The sequence below is a fragment of the Chlorocebus sabaeus genome, chromosome 5, assembly GCF_047675955.1.
Source record: "Chlorocebus sabaeus isolate Y175 chromosome 5, mChlSab1.0.hap1, whole genome shotgun sequence".
NCBI lineage: Eukaryota > Metazoa > Chordata > Mammalia > Primates > Cercopithecidae > Chlorocebus > Chlorocebus sabaeus.
Window position 1 is genome coordinate 3,378,610 of NC_132908.1, and position 19,748 is coordinate 3,398,357.

Consider the following 19,748-nt stretch of genomic DNA (forward strand, 5'->3'; position numbering starts at 1 on the left):
GCTCCCGGGATGCACTGCGACGATATTGACAGAGGCAGCAGCCAATAGACGGTAGAGGATGCTCTTGACAGGAGGCGGGCCCTCTCGGTAGTTCCTCAGCAGCCAGTGGGCGTCTCCGCGGCGAGTGGAATCGACCCCGCCCCCAGCCCGTGCTCGCAGGTGCCGGGTCCCAAGTCCCGCGGTCCCGGGTTCCCAGAGAGGTGAGTCGGCTGCAGGTGGGTGCGGGGCGCCGGGCTGCTCGGAGTAGCGGTGTCGCAGTCGCCAGTCCGAGCTCGCACCGGCCGTGGAGTTCAGCTGCGCACCGGGTTGCGGCAGCTTCGCCAGGCCTGGGGCTGGCTGGGCCGCGGGGCCGCCCTGGAGGCCGGAGCCACCGGGCCTGCGGCGCCTGGGCAACGAGCAGCCGCTTCGCTCGTGTGCAGGAGTCTGTTCGCTACCTCACACCCCCGGGTGGTGCTGTGGCCTTGCTCAGCTCTACCGTTTAACACCCAGTGACATGCGCCAGGTCGGTTGCTGCCGTCATGCGGGAGAGTTGGGGCAAGCTACCTGTGACAGCTTGAACTTTTCCTAGGGATTCCGCTCCACCCGCCAGTTAGAGCGTATTGCTCATTAAACCCGAGACCTGTGTGCTTGCTACTGAAATAAAAGAAATATTTTTTCCCCAGAGTCCTTTTAGGATGTTATGAATTTTCTCCTTTGCAAGACTTCAAAAAACTGACAGGAAGACAAAACTCTTCCCACTCCCAGGGACCGCGTTGTCTTGAGTTTGGCTAGTAAAGGCTAGCAAGTGAGGCCTTGTCTCTGCATCCCGTTCTCCCTAACATCCTCAGAGAACCTTCGTTTTTGGAGTCTTTCTAGTATTCAGAGACTTCTCCAGGGTCATGATCCCAAAGGCTTAACACGTTTACAAGGAGAGAGTTGTCTCCTGACGCCCAAAATGGCGGCTAAAATGGAGATAACTTTAAGCTCCAACACTGAAGCTTCCTCCAAGCAAGAGAGACACATAATAGCCAAACTAGAAGAGAAACGGGGGCCTACTCTGCAAAAAAACTGCCCCGATCCTGAGCTCTGCCGCCAGAGCTTCAGACGCTTTTGTTATCAAGAGGTGTCTGGACCCCAAGAGGCACTCTCCCAGCTCCGACAGCTCTGCCGTCAGTGGCTGCAACCCGAGCTGCACACCAAGGAGCAGATTTTGGAGCTTCTGGTGATGGAGCAGTTTCTGACCATCCTGCCCCCAGAGATCCAGGCTCGGGTCAGGCATCGATGTCCAATGAGCAGCAAGGAGATTGTGACCCTCGTGGAAGATTTTCACAGAGCATCCAAGAAACCAAAGCAGTGGGTAAGGAGGGTCATCTCCCATCATCCTGGGGATTTCTTTTTCATCTAGGTAATGTTTGGTATCTGGATCTCTCCCTATTTAAGGACTGAGTCTCAGAAGTGGACTGGATGGCTTCAGAAGTTGCTTCCAGCCTCTGTCTGGGAACCTATCCCGAGTTGTTAAGAGGTTTTTAGAAAATCTAACTACTGATACCCAGTGAGGCAACAGAGGACCAAGGTTCTTGCCATTCCTTTATGCACCTTATGTCACCAGAAGTAAAAACTGTAAGGTTCTTGAATCCCTTCTGTCAGCTCTTCCCACACCATCTTAGTTTTCCTACAAGCAGAATTCTTAGCAGGCAGGGTCACCTTGTTTAGTAGCAGTTGGACTTTGAGGAACTTCATTTCATTGGAAGTTCTAGCTTATTGTTTTTTTTTTTTTTTTTGAGATGGAGTCTTGCTGTGTTGCCCTGGCTGGAGTGCAGTGGTGCCATATCAGGCCACTGCAACCCCCCCCCCGGTTCAAGTGATTCTCAGGTCTCAGACTCCTGAGTAGCTGGGATTACAGGCACCTGCCACCATGCCCGGCTAATTTTTGTATTTTTTAGTGAGAGGGTTTTCACCATGTTGGCCAGGCTAGTCTCGAACTCCTGACCTCAAGTGATCCACCCGCCTTGGCCTGTCAAAGTGCTGGGATTACAGGTGTGAGCCACCACACCTGGCCTAGCTTATTGTCTTTGATTTTTTTTTTTCTTTTTTTGAGACTGGGTCTCACTGTGTTGCTGAGGCTGGAGTTCAGTGGTGCGATCTCTGCTCGCTGCAGCCTCCACGTCCAGCTCAAGTGTTCCTCACACCTCAGCCTCTCAAGTAGTTGGGACTGCAGGTACATGCCACCATGCATGGCTAATTTTTGTACTTTTGTAGAGACAGGGTTTCTCCACATTGCCCAGGCTCTTGGGCTCAGGCAATCCACCTGTCTTGACCTCCCAAAATGCTGGGATTACAGGAGTGAGCCCCACAGTGCCTGACTAGCTTGTTGTCTTTGGATCAGGAAGTTACAGTTCAACTGGCCAGTGTTGCCATTGCTGGCCACTCCCCTCCCCGAAGTCGGACCCCAGTCAGGACCTAGGCAAGAAGCAAACAGCAGGTACTTCCGAAAATAGAACTTGTTAGGGAATGAGGGTAGGGTAGTCCTCTTAGACGCCTACTACTACTGGAATCTCCTTACCAGGAAAGCCTTTGGCAGAACAGTGTATTAGATAAGAAGAGTTTTTAACAGCCTCTCACCATACTGCTTCCTGTTCCTACAGGGCCTATTTCCAGCAGAAGTAGGTGGGGGGGCGCGTGGTGTGTAGAGTGGGCATCTGATGGTCCAGTGTCATGACTGACTCTGATATTTGTGCCAGCAGCTACCCTGACAACTTTGACTCTGGCCCTTGAGAAAGGCCCAAGCTTTAGGGGAAGCCACTCGGCTGACTTGTAGCATCCTCATTCCTGTCATTCTTCACATCCTTCCCTTTACTTCCTTTAAGGGTTTCAGTGGTTTCTATGAAAGCTGACCTCTAGATGGTTATCAGCAATTCCCAAGGTAAACAGGTCATTATACAACAGTGAGAGATCAAGCTTCCCTCAGTCCTGATGGATGGAATTAATGGGGCTTGTTCCTAGGTGGCCGTTTGTATGCAGGGGCAAAAGGTGCTCCTGGAGAAAACTGGATCTCAGCTTGGAGAACAGGAACTGCCAGACTTTCAACCGCAGACTCCTAGGAGAGATCTCAGGGAGAGCTCTCCAGCAGAACCTTCCCAGGCGGAAGCTTATGACCGGCTGAGCCCCCATCATTGGGAGAAATCCCCACTCCTCCAAGAACCAACCCCCAAATTGGCTGGGACAGGTAAACACTCTGCCTTTTCTCTCCCTCTCATCAGCCCTTTATCTCCATCAGTGTATCTCATGGTTCTGCAAAGGCATAGACCACATGTGTGTGTTTTTTAAAATGTTGTATATAATAGTAGATGATTATTCACTAAACAAATTTCACTAATTAGAATGGTGGTAATACTACAAATAAGTATGTTTTGTCATTTTCTGTTAATGAATATTTGACAATCCAGTGCATGACAGGGTTGTACCTACTTTTCTGTCGCTTTCAGAAATTCTTATAGAAAAGACAGATCCAAATATGGCCACAGATGAACTTCCATGCAAGCTATGGCTGAGTTTCATTGCTTAAAATGCTCCTCTGTTTAGAAAGGGCCTGGTAGAAAAAAAAAAACTCACCCCATATCATATATCTTTGTCCTCCTCCGTGATGTTGCTTGTACTTTAAATCCTCAAATCTATTTCTCTTTCTCTGGTGTGATATTTGTGTAACTGCTGGCCTTGTTCTACACAGTCCTGTGATCTCTAAGCCTGAATGACAGTGACATTTTGGCCAAGCCTGGTGATGTGAATACAAGATACAATGAGCACGTTAGAGAGGAGAGTTACAAGAAGACAAAAATCCTTATTTTCTTAACATTTGCTACATTCAATGAGGTACTTTGTGTTTTAGCTGTTCAGGCTGCTAATATAGAATGCTAGAGACTAGGTAGTTTATAAACAACAGGAGTTTATTTCTTATAGTTCTAGAGGCTGGGAAGTCTGAGTTCAAGGTGCCAGCATGGTTGGGTTCCAGTGTGGCTCCTCTTCCAGGTCACAGACTGCCTACTTCTCAGTCCTCATGTGGCAGAAGGGGAAGACAGGCTCCTGTGGGGCTCTTTCATGAAGGCATTAATCCCATTCCAGTGAGGGCAGCACCCTCGTGACCTAATCACCTCCCAAAGGCCCCATGTCCTAACACTATTATCTTGGGAGTTATAATTTCATATGAATTTGGGGGGAACATAAACATTCAGCCCTTGGCAACCACAATCTACTTTTGTCTCTAGACTTGCTTATTCTGAACATTTTATATAAATGGAATCACACAGGCCGGGCACAGTGGCTTACGCCTGTAATCCCAGCACTTTGGGAGGCCGAGGCAGGCGGATCGCTTAGGCTCAGGAGTTCGAGACCAGCCTGGGCAACATGGCGAAATCCTATCTCTACAAAAAAATACAAAAATTAGGGGGGCATGGTGCTGTACACCTGTAATCCCAGCTTCTTGGGGGAGCTGAGGCAGGAGGATCACTTGAACCTGGGAGGTTGAGGCTGCAGTGAACTGAGATCGTGCCACTGCACTCCAGCCTGTGTGACAAAGACCCTGTCTCAAAAATAAATAAATAAATAAATAAATAAATAAATAAATAAATAAATAAATAAATTGAATCACACAATATGTGGTCTTTCGTGTGTGGCTTCTTTCACTGAGCATGTTTTCAAGTTTTATCCATGCTGTAGCATGAATCAGTGCTTCATTCCTTTTCTGTGGCTGAATAATAGGCATTGTATGGATATATTACATGCTGGTTTTCTGTTCATGTTGGTTCATCTGTTCATAGACTTTTGGGTTGTCTCCACTTTTTGGTTATTATGAAGAATGCTGCTCTAAATGTGTGTGTTTTTGTGTAGACATGTTTTCATTTCTCTTGAGTATATACCTAGGAGTGGAATTACTATATGCTAGGTCATATGGTAATTCTATCTTTGACTTATGAGGAGCTACCAGACTGTTTTCCAAAGCAGCTGTACCATTTTACATCCCCACCAATACTGTGTGAGGATTCCGATTTCTCCATATTCTTGCTAGCACTTGTTATTGTCTTCTATCCGTCCTATTAGGTTGAGAAATTTTGATTTGAGGTTTTGATTTACATTTCCCTGGTGACTAATGGTGTAGAACATCTTTTCATGTGCTTATTATCCAGTTACATATCTTGTTTGGAAAAATGTTCAGATCCTTTGCTCATTTTTAAATTGGGTTATTTGTCTTCATTTTTTATAAGAGTCCTTTATATGTTCTAGATACTAGACCCTTATGTGTAATTTGCAAATCTTTTCTCTCATTCTGTGGGTTGTCTCACTTTCTTGATAGTGTCCTTTGAAGCACACGTTTTTCATTTTGCTACAGTGTAATTTATCTATTTTTTAATTTCTTTATGCTTTGTTGTCATGTGTAAAATACCACTGCCTAATCCAAGGGCACAAATATGTACAGCTATGTTTTCTTCAAAGAGACATAGATTTAGCTCTTACTTTTAGGTATTTGGTCCATTTAAAGTTAATTTTTCCTCCATACATAAAGAAACAAGTCAATTTTTATATAGGATTTGAGGTAGGGGTCTGTCTTAATCTGATCAGGCTGTTATAACAAATTGCCTTAGACTAAGTAATTTATAAACAACAGAAATTTATTGCTCACAGTTCCTGGATGCTGGGAAGTTCAAGATCAAGGTGCCAGCAGATTTGGTATCTGGCGAGGTCCCATTCCTAAATGGTAGTCTCTTGAGTTTCTTTTATAAGGACACTAATCCCATTTATGAAGACCGCACCCTCATAACCTAATCACCTCCCAGATGCCCCACCTCCCAAGACCACTGCACGGAGGACTGTCAATATATGTGTGTCAGGGAACAGGGGGGAATAAATATTCAGACCATAGTAGGGTCCAACTTCATTCTCTTGTATGTGGAAATCCAGCAGTCCTAGTATCATTTATGAAAAAGACTATTCTTTTCCCATTGAATTGTCTTGTCAAAAAGCAATTGACCCTGATTGTATAGGCTGATTATTTACATTTGAATTTAAATGAATTAAAATTAAATAAAATTTAAAATTAAGTTCCTTAGTCACAGTAGTCACATTTCAAGTACCCAGTAGCCACACAGTCACATGTGGCTAGTGGCTGCCATATTGAACAGCATGCATGTGCCTGTGCATGCACATGCACACACACGCATTTTCCACATCACAAGGGATCCTTCTCCAGATCCTGTGACTTCCCACAGGCTATTCCAGCTCATCTCCATCCAGACTGTCAGTCCTTCTGTAATTAGGATACATGGCTAAGCCCATATTCCAGTTTCTGAACTCATATACTTCAAATTTGTAATGAAAGAAAACATCACAGTCTCTGAACTTACTATCTTTTGAAGAGAAGGTGGTTGGCAATTAGTGTTTACGAAGTGAGGGGTATTTGTTGAAATAGCTCAGACACCAGACTACAGCAGTAAAATTTACAATGTTGAGATTTCACCTCTCTTCCTTCTTTCATTCATTGGTCGATACCCAGTTCTGATGGGTTTGTTTTTCCCTGTTCTTCCTTCCCTAAACCTTTCCCTAAAGGGAGAAAGGAGGAAGGAGGTTGGAGAACTTGGTTCCTAAATTTAATATAAATCACAGTCACCCCAGGAGCCTGCTAACTGTGCAGATTATCAGGCCCAACCCCCAGAGATTCTGACCCAGCAGCTTTGGGGGAAGGGTGAAGAGCCTGTTTGTTTAACAAATGCCCTAGATGATTCTAATGCAAGTTGCCAATGGAGGGCCACCCTTTGAGAAACTTTCAGAATATTTCATAACTCTTACTGAAGTTATTTCTTCCAAGTGCAGAAAATGAAGCGTTTTCTTTCTAATTATAGAGGCCCCCAGAATGAGAAGTGACAACAAGGAAAATCCACAACAGGAAGGGGCTAAAGGAGCAAAGCCATGTGCAGTGTCAGCTGGCAGATCCAAAGGGAATGGTCTGCAGAGTCCTGAACCGAGAGGGGCAAATATGAGTGAACCTCGGTTGTCACGGAGGCAGGTCAGCCCCCCAAATGCTCAAAAGCCATTTGCTCACTACCAGAGACATTGCAGGGTGGAATACATCAGCAGCCCCCTAAAAAGCCACCCACTGAGAGAGCTGAAGAAAAGCAAAGGAGGTAAAAGGAGCCTGAGCAACCGTTTGCAACATCTTGGTCACCAGCCCACCCGCTCAGCAAAGAAACCCTACAAATGCGATGACTGTGGGAAAAGCTTCACGTGGAATTCAGAGCTGAAGAGACACAAGAGAGTCCACACAGGAGAGAGACCCTACACGTGCGGAGAGTGTGGAAACTGCTTTGGGCGGCAGTCAACCCTGAAGCTGCACCAGAGGATTCACACTGGAGAGAAGCCATACCAGTGTGGCCAGTGTGGGAAAAGCTTTCGCCAGAGCTCAAACCTTCACCAGCATCACAGGCTCCACCATGGGGACTGAAAGGAGCACTCCATGCTTTAGATTCACAAGGAAGGTGTTTGTGTTTCTCCTCCCCCTTACTTGCATGTAAATCACAAAGACTGTGTGACTTACAAGGAAAGCAAGAGGCCCATGAGGAATGATGATGCACATTCTGCTGTGAGGAGGCCCAGAAAAGGCCAACCAGGGCCCAACCATGCATGATGACATGGTGAAGAGATGGCAGTTCTAGGTATTGGGGCAAAGAGAACTTAACTCTCTGCAGAGAGCAAAGAGTAACTCCTGAGAGAGAATCAGGACAATCCTGCAGGTGGCCTGCTTATTGTTAAATCGTCCCTCTGTTGCTTTATCCTCTAAAATATGTTAAGGGATAAATTCTATATATAGTTATGCATTTGCTGTCATACCAGACAATTTTTTATCATGCACACGCTTCTTTAATAAAGATGAGTGATCTACCAGAATTTCAAGGCAAAGTTCATTGGAAAATAGATCCCTCATATTCTTTCTGTAATTACTAGCTGTTTATAGCAAAGGATGAATTAAATGAGAATATGCACATTTGTGTGAGAAGAGTTTCCAAGTAGTTAGATGCTGCTTTTACAAAAAGAAAAGAAAATTACATTTGAGGGATCTTTTATGTATCAAAGCATCTTTTATTTTTATTTTTTGAGACAGGGTCTCGCTATGTTGCCCAGGCTGGTCTCGAACTCCTGGACTCAAGCAATTCTCCTGCCTTGGCATCCCAAAGTGCTGGGATTACACGTGTGAACCACCGTGCCTGTTCTCAAAGCGCCTTTGAGGGAAAAAACACCAAAAAACCAAACCAAAACAAAAAACATCTATACAGTTGCTGCAACCCCAGCCTAACACATAAGGAAAAGCTACAGTGAGAAGAAAGTAGTGGACGAAGAATACTAAGGAGATATAAGAGGGAATTCTTCCTACTCTCCTTTCTCACTTACCCCATTAGCTTTAAGAATAACAAAACGCTGTGAGGGTACAGTGGCTCACACATGTAATCCTAACACTTTGAGAGGTTGAGGCAGGATGACTGAGCCCAGGAGTTTGAGACCAGGCTGGGCAATGTAGCTAAACCCTGACCTACAAAAAATACAAAAATAAGCCAGGCATGATGGTGCATGCCTATAATCCCAGCTACTCTGAAGGCTGACGCAAAAGTATCGTTTGAGCCCAGGAGTTAGAGGCTGCAGTGAGCTATGACTGCATCACTCCACTCTAGCCTGGATGACAGAGTGAGACTGTCTCAGGAAAAAAAAAAAAAAATAGCAAAAGAATTGGGGTAATGAAAATATTCTAAGACTGGATTATGGTAATGGTTGCACAAGTCAGTAAATTTACTAAAATCATTGAAATGGGCTAATTTTATGATACGTAAATTGTACCTCAACAGCATATTTTTAAGTGACAAAATATATTTATATAAAATGAATCCTGGAACTAAGCCTGAGAGATCGGCTAATGCCACCTCCTCGTTTTCTCAAAGTGGAAATTAAAATGCAAATCAGTATATAATTCCTAGCTCATTGCTCAGTTTAGAGAAAAAGTTTGGCAGATTAGTGCATTCCTGATGCGGCAAATAGAACCAGGTAGCTTTTTTTTTTTTTTTTTTGAAACAGGGTCTCACTCTGTTACCCAGGCTAGAGTGCAGTGGCGTGATCACGGCTTACTATAGCTTCAATCTTCTGGGCTCAAGCAATCCTCCCGCCTCAGCCTCCCGAGCAGCTGGGACTACAGGAATGCACCACCATGCCTGGCTAATTTTTCTATTTTGTAGAGACAGAGTCTCACTGTGTTGCCCAGTCTATCTTCGAACTCCTGGGCTCAAGCCATCCTCTCACCTTAGACTCCCAAAGTGCTGGGATTACAGGTGTACGCTCAGCAAGGTAGCATTCTTCCCAAAACATCAGTATCATCAAGTGATTACCAGTCACCTCAGGCCTGTGGGCTGAGCTCTTCTGTCCCCCACAAGGAATCTCTTGTCCCTCCTAACTGCTAAGGGACATGTGCACACCTACAAGTCCTCTTTGGGGTCTTGCACACAATTGTTTCCTTTGCCTTTAGTTCCTGATGTTTCCCATTCCCTCCTGCCTCCCTCTCACAAGAGTTTCCTTCTCTCAAAGGCTTCCCTGAGGAGCCCTAGGCAGACTTCTGTTAAAATTGGGATCCAGTCTCTCTACTAGACCCTATACACCAGGGCTGCTAAACTGGGAACCCCCCAGGGGATGTCGGACAATGTCCAAAGACACTTTTGGTTGTTATGACTGGGGGAGGGAGGGTTGTTGCTGGCCTCCAGTGGGTCCTACTGCACCTCCTGCAGTGCTGGGCCAGCCAGCCCCCACAGCAATGACCTGGCCCAAAAAATCAGTATCGCCAAGGCTGGGAAACTACCATGCACTGTAAAAGCTCTTTCAAAACAAGAACATTGTTTTTCCATAACTTTAGCTTTGCCAATGCCCAGCCAAGAGAAACAGATGTTCAATATTTAAACAGTTGAGAATCCCCACTGTATCCAAGGGCCCATTTCTGCCTGAATTCAGAGATCCTCGTGACAATCTGTTGAATGCACAAGTGAGCTTCTGTCTCTTGGGCAGAGGCTTATTGAAGGCCCAGCGGCCTTCCTTATAGCTTTTATGGTCCTTTAGGTACTTTAGGCCCTGATCTCATTCCCATCTGTTATGTTAAATCACAAAGAATTTAGCTTCTGTATCCGACCTGCCCCATACCTGGCTCCATCCTGATACCTCTCCCTGGTCAAGCCCTCTTTCTTCTTCATTGTGTTTCCACCTCACCCTACTGAAACCAGGCTGATTTCACTGTTGTCCCTTAACCTCCAAGTCATAGTCACATCTGTATTAGGTACCTATTGGTGTGGTAACCATTAAGATGACCACAAACTTAATGGTTTAAAACAACACAAACTGGGGCCTGGCATAGTGGCTCACACCTGTAATCCCAGCACTTTGGGAGGCCAAGGTTGTCAGAAGTTCACCTGAGGTCAGAAGTTCAAGATCAGCCTGGCCAATATGGTGAAACTCCGTCTCTACTAAAAATATAAAACTTAACCGGGTGTGGTGGTGCATGCCTATAATCCCAGCTACTAGGGAGGCTGAGGCAGGAGAATCACTTGAACATGGGAGGCAGAGGCTGCAGTGGGCCGAGATTGTGACACTGCACTGCAGCCTGGGCAAAAACAGTGAAACTCGGACTCAAAAAAAAAAAAAAAAGAAAAAAGAAATACAAAACAACAAAAAAACTCCCACAACCTTATCGTTCTAGAAGTCACAAATCCGAAATTAATCTCACTCAGCCAAAATCAAGCTGTTGGCAAGGCTGGTTCCTCTGGAGGCTCTGAGGTGTGAATCTCTTGCCTTGACTTTTTCAGCTTCTAGCAGCCACCCACATCCTTTGGCCTCTACCTTCAAAATGCATCACTCCAATCTGATTCCACCACCTTCTCCTCTATGACCTTCCTGCTTCCCTTGTATAAGGACCATTATGATGTCGGGCCCACCGGGATAATCCAGAATAATCTACCCATCTCAAGATCCTTCCCCTTTTGCCATATAAGGTAAACTTCATGGGTTCCAGGGATTAGGATGTGGAAACATTTGGGGTGCCATGAGTCAACCCACCACATATACCCATCTTGAATCAAGTTAGTCAAAGAGCATCTGTCCTAAAAGAGAAGGAACATAGATTTCTACTTAATTATAAGGCTTGGGGCCAGGCGCAGTGACTCACACCTGTAATCCCAGGACTTTGGGAGGCCGAGGGAGGTGGATTGCTTGAGGCCAGGAGTTCAAGACCAGCCTGGCCAACATGGTGAAATCCCGTCTCTACCAAAAAAAAAAAAAATTAGCCAGCTGCACCACCATGCCCAGCTAATTTTTGTATTTTTAGTAGAGATGGGGTTATTTTATGGCTTATTTTATAAAACAATTTTTTTTGTACACATGGGGTCTCACTATGTTACCCAGGTTGGTCTCAAACACCTGGGCTCAAGCAATCCACCCACCTTGGCCTCCCAAAGTGCTCGGATTACAGGGGTAAGTCACTGCACCTGGCACATAGATCTCCTTTTTAAGACTGAATAATGTTCCACTGTGTGTGCGTGTGTGTGTGTGTGTGTGTGTATATATATCCATTTATCCACCAGTAGCCACTTAGGTTGCTTTCAAGTCTTGGCTACTGTAAATAATGTACCTTAGGTATACACAGTATCCTCATAGATATTGCAGTTTTGATTCCAGACCCCTACAATAAAGTGAATGTCCCAATAAAATGAGTCACACAAATGTTTTGATTTCCTGGTGAATATAAAACCTATGGTTACACTATACTGTAGTCTATTAAGTGTGGAAAAGTATTACATCAGATAAAGGTAATGCTGATAAGGGTGGTGGCTGCAGAGGGTTGGGGTGGCAGTGACAATTTCTTAAAATAAGATAACAATGAAGTTTGCCAAATCAGTTGACTCTTCCTTTCACAGAAGATTTCTTCAGGGCATGTTATAATGGGTGATAGCATTTTGGCCATAGTAAAACTTTCCAAATCTTCTCAAATCCTGCTGCTGCTTCATTAACTAAGTTTATGTAATATTCTAAATCCTGCTGTCATTTCAACAACATTCACAGCATCTTTACCAAGAGTAGATTCCATCTCAAAAAAACACTTTTAGGCTGGGCAAGTGGCTCGTGTCTGTAATCCCAGCAATTTGGGAGACCAAGGTGGGAGGACGGCTCTGTGAGCTCAGGAGTTAACACAGGGAAGACCCCATTTCTACAAAAAAAATTTTAAAATTAGCTGGGCATGGTGGTGCACACCTGTAGTCCCATCTACTTGGGAGCCTGAGGTGGGAGGTTCACTTGAGCCTAGAAGGCTGAGGCTGCAGTGAGTCATGACTGTGCCACTTGTACTTCAGCCAGAGTGACAGAGCAAGGCCCTGTCTCAGAAACAAAATGGTTGGGTGCCATGGCTTATACCTGTCATTCCAGCACTTTGGGAGGCTGAGGCACCCAGATCACTTGAGGTCAGGAGTTCCAGAAAAGCCTGGCCAACATGGTGAAACCCATCTCCACAAAAACAGAAAAATTAGCTGGGTGTGGTGGCATGCTCCCATACTCCCTGCTACTCAGGAGGCTGAGGCAGAAGAATGGTTTGAACCCAGGATATGGAGGTTGCAGTGAGCTGAGATCATGCCACTGCACTCCAGCCTGAGCAACACAGTGAGAGTCTGTCTCAAAAAACAAAAACAAAAGCAAAAACAAAACAAAACACTTTTGGCTGGGGGCGGTATCTCATGCCTGTAATCCCGGCACTTTGGGAGGCTGAGGCAGGAGGATCACTTGAGCCCAGGAGTTCAAGACCAGCTTGGGCAACATATCAAGACCCCATCACTACAGAAAAAAAATTTTTTTTGAGACAGTCTTGCTCTGTTGCCAGGCTGGAGTGCAGTGGCAATATCTTGGCTCACAGCAATTTCCACCTCCCCGGCTCAAGCAATTATTCTGCCTCAGCCTCCGGAGTAGCTGGGACTACAGGCAAGTGCCACCATGCCCGGCTAATTTTTTGTAGTTTTAGCAAAGACAGGGTTTCACCGTGTTAGCCAGGATGGTCTTGATCTCCTGACCTCGTGATCTGCCTGCCTTAGCCTCCCAAAGTGCTGGTATTACAGGCGTGAGCCACCGCACCCAGCCTACAGGAAAATTTTAAAAATTGGGCAGGTGTGGTGGCACATATTGTAGTCTCAGCTACTTGGGAGGCCAAGGCAGGAGGATTACTTGAGCCCAGGAGCTAGGCTGCAATGAATTATGATCGTACCACTGCAGTCTAGTCTGGGGGAGTGAGAGCCCATCTCAAAAAAAGAAAATAAAGAGAAAGATGAAATTACTCTTTGATCCATGGGCTGCAGAATAAATGTTGTGTCAGCAGGCATGAAAACATTAACTTCCTTGTATATCTCCATCGGAGCTCTTGGTTGTCCAGGTGCATTGTAATAAACTGTAGTATTTGGAAAGGAATCTTTTTTTTTCTTTTTTTCCTGAGCAGTAGGTCTCAACAGTGGGCTTAAAATATTCAGAAAACCATGCTGTAAACACATAGGTTGTCATCCAGTCTTTGTTGTTCAATTGATAGAGCACAGGCAGAATAAACATAATTCTTAAGAGCCTCAGGATTTTCAGAATGGTAAATGAGAACTGGCTTCACCAATTGCATTCGTCCCTAACAAGAAAACCAGCCTGCCCTTTAAAGCTTTGAAGCCAGACATTGACTTCTCCTCTCTAGCTATGAACGTCTTAGATGGTATCTTTTCCCAGTAGCAGGCTGTTTTGTCTACATTGAAAATCTATTCTTATTGTAGCCACTTTCATCAATAATCTTAGCGAGATCTTCTGGATAACATGCTGCAGTTTCTCCATTAGCACTTGAAGCTTCACTTTGCACTTTTATGTTATGGAGATGGCTTTTCTCCTTGAACCTCATGAACCAACCTTTGTTAGTTTCCAACATTTCTTCTGCACTTCTTCACATCTCTCAGCTTTCACAGAACTGAAGAGAGTTTGGGCCTTGATCTGGATTAGGCTTTAGTTTAAGGGAATGTTGTAGCTGGTTTGATCTTCTGTCCATACCACTCAAACTTTCCTCATATCAGCAAAAAGACTGTTTCACTTTTGTATCATTCATGTGTTCACTGGAGTAGCAATTTAAATTTCCTTCAAGAACTTTTCCTTTGAATTCACAATTTGGTTAAACATTTGGCACAGAAAAGCTAGCTTTTGGCCTGTCTCAGGTTTTGACATGCCTTTCTCAATAAGCTTAATCATTTCTACCTTTTGATTTAAAGTGAGAGATGGGTTGAGTGGTGGCTCATGCCTGTAATCTCAGCACTTTGGGAGGCCGGGGTGGGCGGATCACGAGGTCAAGAGTTGGAGACCAACCTGGCCAACATGGTGAAAACCCATCTCTACTAATACAAAAATTAGCCAGGCGTGGTGGTGCGCACCTGTAGTCCTAGCTACTCAGGAGGCTAAGGCAGGAGAATCACTTGAACCCGGGAGGTGGAGGATGCAGTGAGCCAAGATCACGCCACTGTGCTCCAGCCTGGGCAACAGAGCAAGACTCCATCTCCAAAAATAAAGTGAGAGATGTGTGACTCTTCCTTTCACTTGAACACTTAGAGGTCATCGTAGAGTTATTAAGTGGTCTAATGTCAATATTTTTGTGTCTTAGGGAAAAGGAAGGCCCAAGGAGGGGAAGAGAGATGGAAGTATGGCTGGTCAGTGGAACAGTACTGAAAGTTCCATGCAGGCTGGGTGTGGTGACTCACGCCTGTAATCTCAGCACTTTGGGAGGCCGAGGTGGGCAGATCATGAGGTCAGGAGTTCAAGACCAGCCTGGACAGTATGACAAAACCCCGTCTCTACTGAAAATACAAAAATTAGCTGGGCATGGTGGCATGCACCTATAGTCCCAGCTACTCGGGAGGCTGAGGCAGGAGAATCGCTTGAACCCGGGAGGCAGAGGTTGCAGTGAACTGAGATCCTACCACTGCACTGCAGCTGGGTTGACAGAGCGAGACTCCGTCTAAAAAAAAAAAAAGAAAGAAAGAAAGTTCCGTGCAGTATTTTCTGTTCCTGCCAGTATTTTCTGGCCTCCAGCTCCATCGATATTCCTGCAAAAGACATGATCTCATTCTCTTTTATGGCTGCATAGTATTTCATGGTGTATATGTATGTTTTCTTTATCCAATCTGTCACTGATGGGCCTTTAAGTTGATTCCATATCTTTGTTACTGTGAATGGTGCTGCTGGAAACATTCATGTGCATGTGTCTTTACAGGAGAATGATTTATATTTCTCTGGGTATATACCCAGTAATGGGATTGTTGGATCAAACTGTAGTTCTATTTTTAGCTCTCTGAGGACTCGCAATATTGCTCTTCACAATGGTTGGGCTAAATTTATACTCCCACTAACAGTGTATGAGTGTTCCCTTTTCTCTGCAATCTTGGCAGCATATTTTTTGACTTTTTAATAATAGACATTCTCCCTGGTGTGAGATGGTACCTCATTATGGTTTTTATTTGCATTTCTTTAATGATTAGCGATATTGAGCTTTTTTTCTTGTGATTGTTTGTTGCATGTATGTCTTCTTTTGAAAACTGTTCATGTCTTTTGCTTGCTTAACGGCATTGTTTTTCTCTTGCAAATTTGTTTACATTCCTTATAGATGCTGGATATTAGACCTTTGTCAGATGCATATTTGTAAATATTTTCTTTCATTCTGGAGGTTGTCTGTTTCCTCTGTTGATAGTTTCTTTTGCTGCACAGAGGAAGCTCTTTAGTTCAATTAGGTCCCATGTCTCAATTTTTGCTTTTGTTCCAATTGCTTTTGAAGTCTTTGTCATGAAATATTTTCTGATCTTATGTCCAAGATGGTATTGCCTAGGTTATCTTCTAGGGTTTTTATAGCTTTGGAGTTTACATTGAAGTCTTTAATCCATCTTGAGTTGATTTTTGTATATGGTGTAAGGAAGGGGTCCAGTTTCAATCTTCTGCATATGGCTAGCCAATTATCCCAGCACGATTTATTGAATAGGGATTTTTTCCCCCCTCATTGCTTGTTTTTGTCAGCTTTGTTGAAGTTCAGCTGATCTCAGGAGTGTGGCCTTATTTCTGGGCTCTCTATTCTGCTCCATTGGCCTATGTGCCTGTTTTTGTACCAATACCATTCTGTTTTGGTTACTGTAGCCCTGTAGTACAGTTTGAAGTCAGGTAATGTGATGCCTCCAGCTTTGTTTTTTTTGCTAGGATTGCCTTGGCTATTCAGGCTCTTTCTGGTTCCATGTGAATTTTTTTTTTTTTTTTTTTTTTTTTTTTGAGCCAGACTCTTGCTCTGTTGCCCAGGCTGGAGTGCAGTGGTGCCATCTCAGCTCACTGCAAGCTCCACCTCCCAGGTTCACGCTATTCTCCTGCCTCAGCCTCCCGAGTAGCTGGAAATACAGGCGCCCGCCACCACACCTAATTTTTTTGTAATTTTAGTAGAGATGGGGTTTTACCGTGTTAGCCAGGATGGTCGCGATCTCCTGATCTCATGATCTGCCCATCTCGGCCTCCCAAAGTGCTGGAATTACAGGTGTGAGCCACCGCACCAGGCTGGTTCCATGTGAATTTTAAAATAGCTTTTTATAATTCTGTGAAGAATGTCATTGGTAGTTTGATAAGAATAGCATTGGATCTACAAATTGCTTTGGGCAATATGTCCATTTTAATGATATTTATTCTTGCTATCCATGAGCATGGGATGTTTTTCCATTTGTGTCATCTCTGATTTCTTTCAGCTGTGTGTTGTAATTCTCATTGTAGGGATCTTTCACCTCCATAGTTAGCTGTATTCCTAGGTATTTTTTTCTTTTTTTCTTTTTTTTTTTTTAGATGGAATCTTGCTGGGATTACAGGCGTGAGCCACCAAGCCCAGCTCGGTATTTTATTGTTTTTTGTGGCAATTGTGAATGGGATTGCCTTCCTGATTTGACTCTTGGCTTGGCTGTTGTAGGTACATAGGAATGCTAGTAATTTTTGTACATTGACTTTGTATCCTGAAACTTTGCTGAAGTTGTTTATCAGCTGAAGGAACTTTTGGGCTGAGACAATGGGGTTTTCCAGATAGAAACATGTCATCTGCAAACAGGGATAGCCTGACTTCTTTTCTTCCTATTTGGAAGCCTTTTATTTCTTTCTCTTGCCTCATTACTCTGGCCAGGACTTCCAATACTATGTTGAATAAAAGTGGTGAGAGAGGGCATTATTGACTTGTGCCAGTTTTCAAAGGGAATGCATCCTGCTTTTCCTCATTCAATATGTTGGTTATTTTATGTTTTCTTTACAAAAATGTCCATTCAAGTTCATTGCCCATTTTTGAATTGGGTTATTTGGTTAATTTGTTATTGAGTTGTGTGATTTCCTCATATATTTGATAACTTTATCAGATATATTATTTGCAGGTATTTTCTTTTAATCCATAGTCTACCGTTTCATTTTGACTGCCTCCTTTGCTTTGCAGCAGTTTTATAGCTTGATGTATTCCTACTTGTTTCTTGTGTCTTGTTTTTTGTTTTTTTTGTTTTTTTTTTTTTGGCCTGAGCTTTTGGTGTGATATTCAAAAAATCATTGTTGGCTGAGTGCAGTGGCTCACATTTGCAGTCCCAGCAGTTTGGGAGGCTGAGGCGGGCAGATCACCTGAGGTCAGGAGTTCGAGACCAGCCTGGCCTACATGGCGAAACCCCGTCTCTAATAAAAGTACAAAAATTAGCTGGGTATGGTGGCACACACCTGTAATTCCAGCCACTTGGTAGGCTGAGGCAGAAATGCTTGAGCCCAGGAGGTACAGGCTGCAGTTAGCCGAGATAGCACCACTGCACTCCAGCCTGGGCAAGACAGAGCAAGACTCTGTTTCAAAAACAAAACAAAACAAAACAAAACAAAAACAAAAAATAAAAAATAAGGAAAGATTTACTACTGACATTTTATTAACTATTTTCTGTTAGTCTTATAGTCCTTCTGTCCCTCTTTTTTCTCTCACTGTCTTCTTTTGTATTTCACTGTTTTTTGTTTTGTTTTGTTTTGTTTTTTGAGATGGAGTCTCGCTCTGTCACCCAGGCTGGAGGGCAGTGGCACGATCTCAGCTCACTGCAACCTTCGCCTCCTGGGTTCAAGCAATTCTCCTGCCTCAGCTCTCCGAGTAGCTGGGATTACAAGTGTGCACCACCACACCTGGCTAATTTTTGTATTTTTAGTAGAGATGGGGTTTTGCCATGTTGGACAGGCTGGTCTCGAATTCCTGGCCTCAAGCAATCTGCCCGCCCCAGCCTCCCAAAGTGCTGGGATTACAGGCGTGAGCCACTGCACCTGGCCATATTTCATTGCTTTTGTATTTATGTTTTTATTCTTTTCTCTTTTTCTTTAATTCTATAGGCATTTTCTTTGTAGTTACCAAGTGTTTACATAAAATCTCTTATAACAGTCTACTTTAAGCTGATAACTTCCCTTGCATGTCAGAACTTTGCTTTTCTCTTTCCTCCTCTGGCTTATATGCTATTGATATCACAATTAACACCTATTTATATTGTACCAATTAACATAATATAGTTGTTTTGCTACTTTTGTCTTTTAACTTTTATAAGAAAACTAAAATTGATTTACCCACTACTATTATAGTAATACAATATTGGTTTTGACTATATATTTACCTTTGCCAATGAGTTTCATACTTTGTGTGCTCATGTTTTCCATACTTTTGTTTTAACCTTAAGAACTCTCTTTAGCATTTCTTGTAAGGCAGGTCTAGTGGTGATAATCTCCCTCAGCTTTTGTTTGACAAAGTCTTTATTTCCCTCTCATTTTTGAAGGATGGGTTTGTTGGATATAGCATTCTTGACTGGAATTTTTTTTTCTTTCAGCACTTTGTATCTATCGTTCCACTCCATTCTGGCCCACAAGGTTTATGCTGGAAACTCTATTGATAGTTTTATTAGGGGTCCCTTGTACACAGAATTTGCTTTTCCCTTGGTTGCTTTCAAAATTCTGTTTCCGACTTTTGACAATTCGATTGTAATGTATGTCAGTGTGGGTCTCTCTGGATTCATCTTTTTTTTTTTTTTTTTTTTTTTTTTGGAGACAGAGTCTCACTCTGTCGACCAGGCTGGAGTGCAGTGGCATGATCTAGGCTCACTGCAACCTCTACCTCCCAGATTCAAGCCATTCTTCTGCCTCAGCCTCCTGAGTAGCTGGGATTACAGGCACATGCCACCATGCCTGCCTAATTTTTATATTTTTAGTAGAGATGGGGGTTTCACCATGTTGGCCAGGCTGGTCTCGAACTCCTGACCTCAAGTGATCCACTTGCCTCAGCCTCCAAAAGTGCTGGGATTACAGGCATGAGCCACCGCACCTGGCTGGATTCATCTTATTTCATGTTCCTTGGGCTTCTTGGGTCTCTACTTCTATTTCATTCCCCAATTTTGGAAGGTTTTCAGCCATTGTTTGTTTGAACATGCTTTCTGTCCATTTTGCTCTCTCTCTTTGCCTTCTGAAAATCCAATAATGCATACATTAGTCTACTCGATGGTGTCCCTTAAGTCCCTTAAGCTATTCTCTTTTTCTCATTTTTTGCCCCTCTGACTGGATGATTTCCAATGACTGGTCTTCAAATTCACTGACCCTTTCTTCTGCTTGATCTAGTCTGTGGGTAAAACCCTCTAGATAATTTTTCAGATGAG

At 43.8% G+C, this 19,748-nt stretch overlaps 1 protein-coding gene across 3 annotated transcripts; it reads left to right on the plus strand.

Annotated features, from left to right (window-relative positions):
- The first annotated feature begins 108 nt into the window (after positions 1 to 108).
- Positions 109 to 7,911, plus strand: ZNF174 (zinc finger protein 174). 3 transcript variants are annotated; one of them, XM_007983785.3, is made up of 4 exons: positions 109 to 200; positions 663 to 1,336; positions 2,983 to 3,205; positions 6,870 to 7,911. In XM_007983785.3, exons 2-4 carry the CDS (start codon positions 935 to 937, stop codon positions 7,466 to 7,468), a joined length of 1,224 nt encoding a protein of 407 aa, XP_007981976.2. In that variant the 5' UTR covers positions 109 to 200; positions 663 to 934; the 3' UTR covers positions 7,469 to 7,911. The 3 variants fall into 3 exon arrangements, with proteins under 3 accessions (XP_007981976.2, XP_007981969.2, XP_007981984.1); XM_007983778.3 differs by having other exon boundaries at positions 144 to 1,336; XM_007983793.3 differs by lacking the exon at positions 6,870 to 7,911 and adding an exon at positions 3,465 to 4,625 and having other exon boundaries at positions 144 to 1,336.
- Positions 7,912 to 19,748: the final 11,837 nt, after the last annotated feature.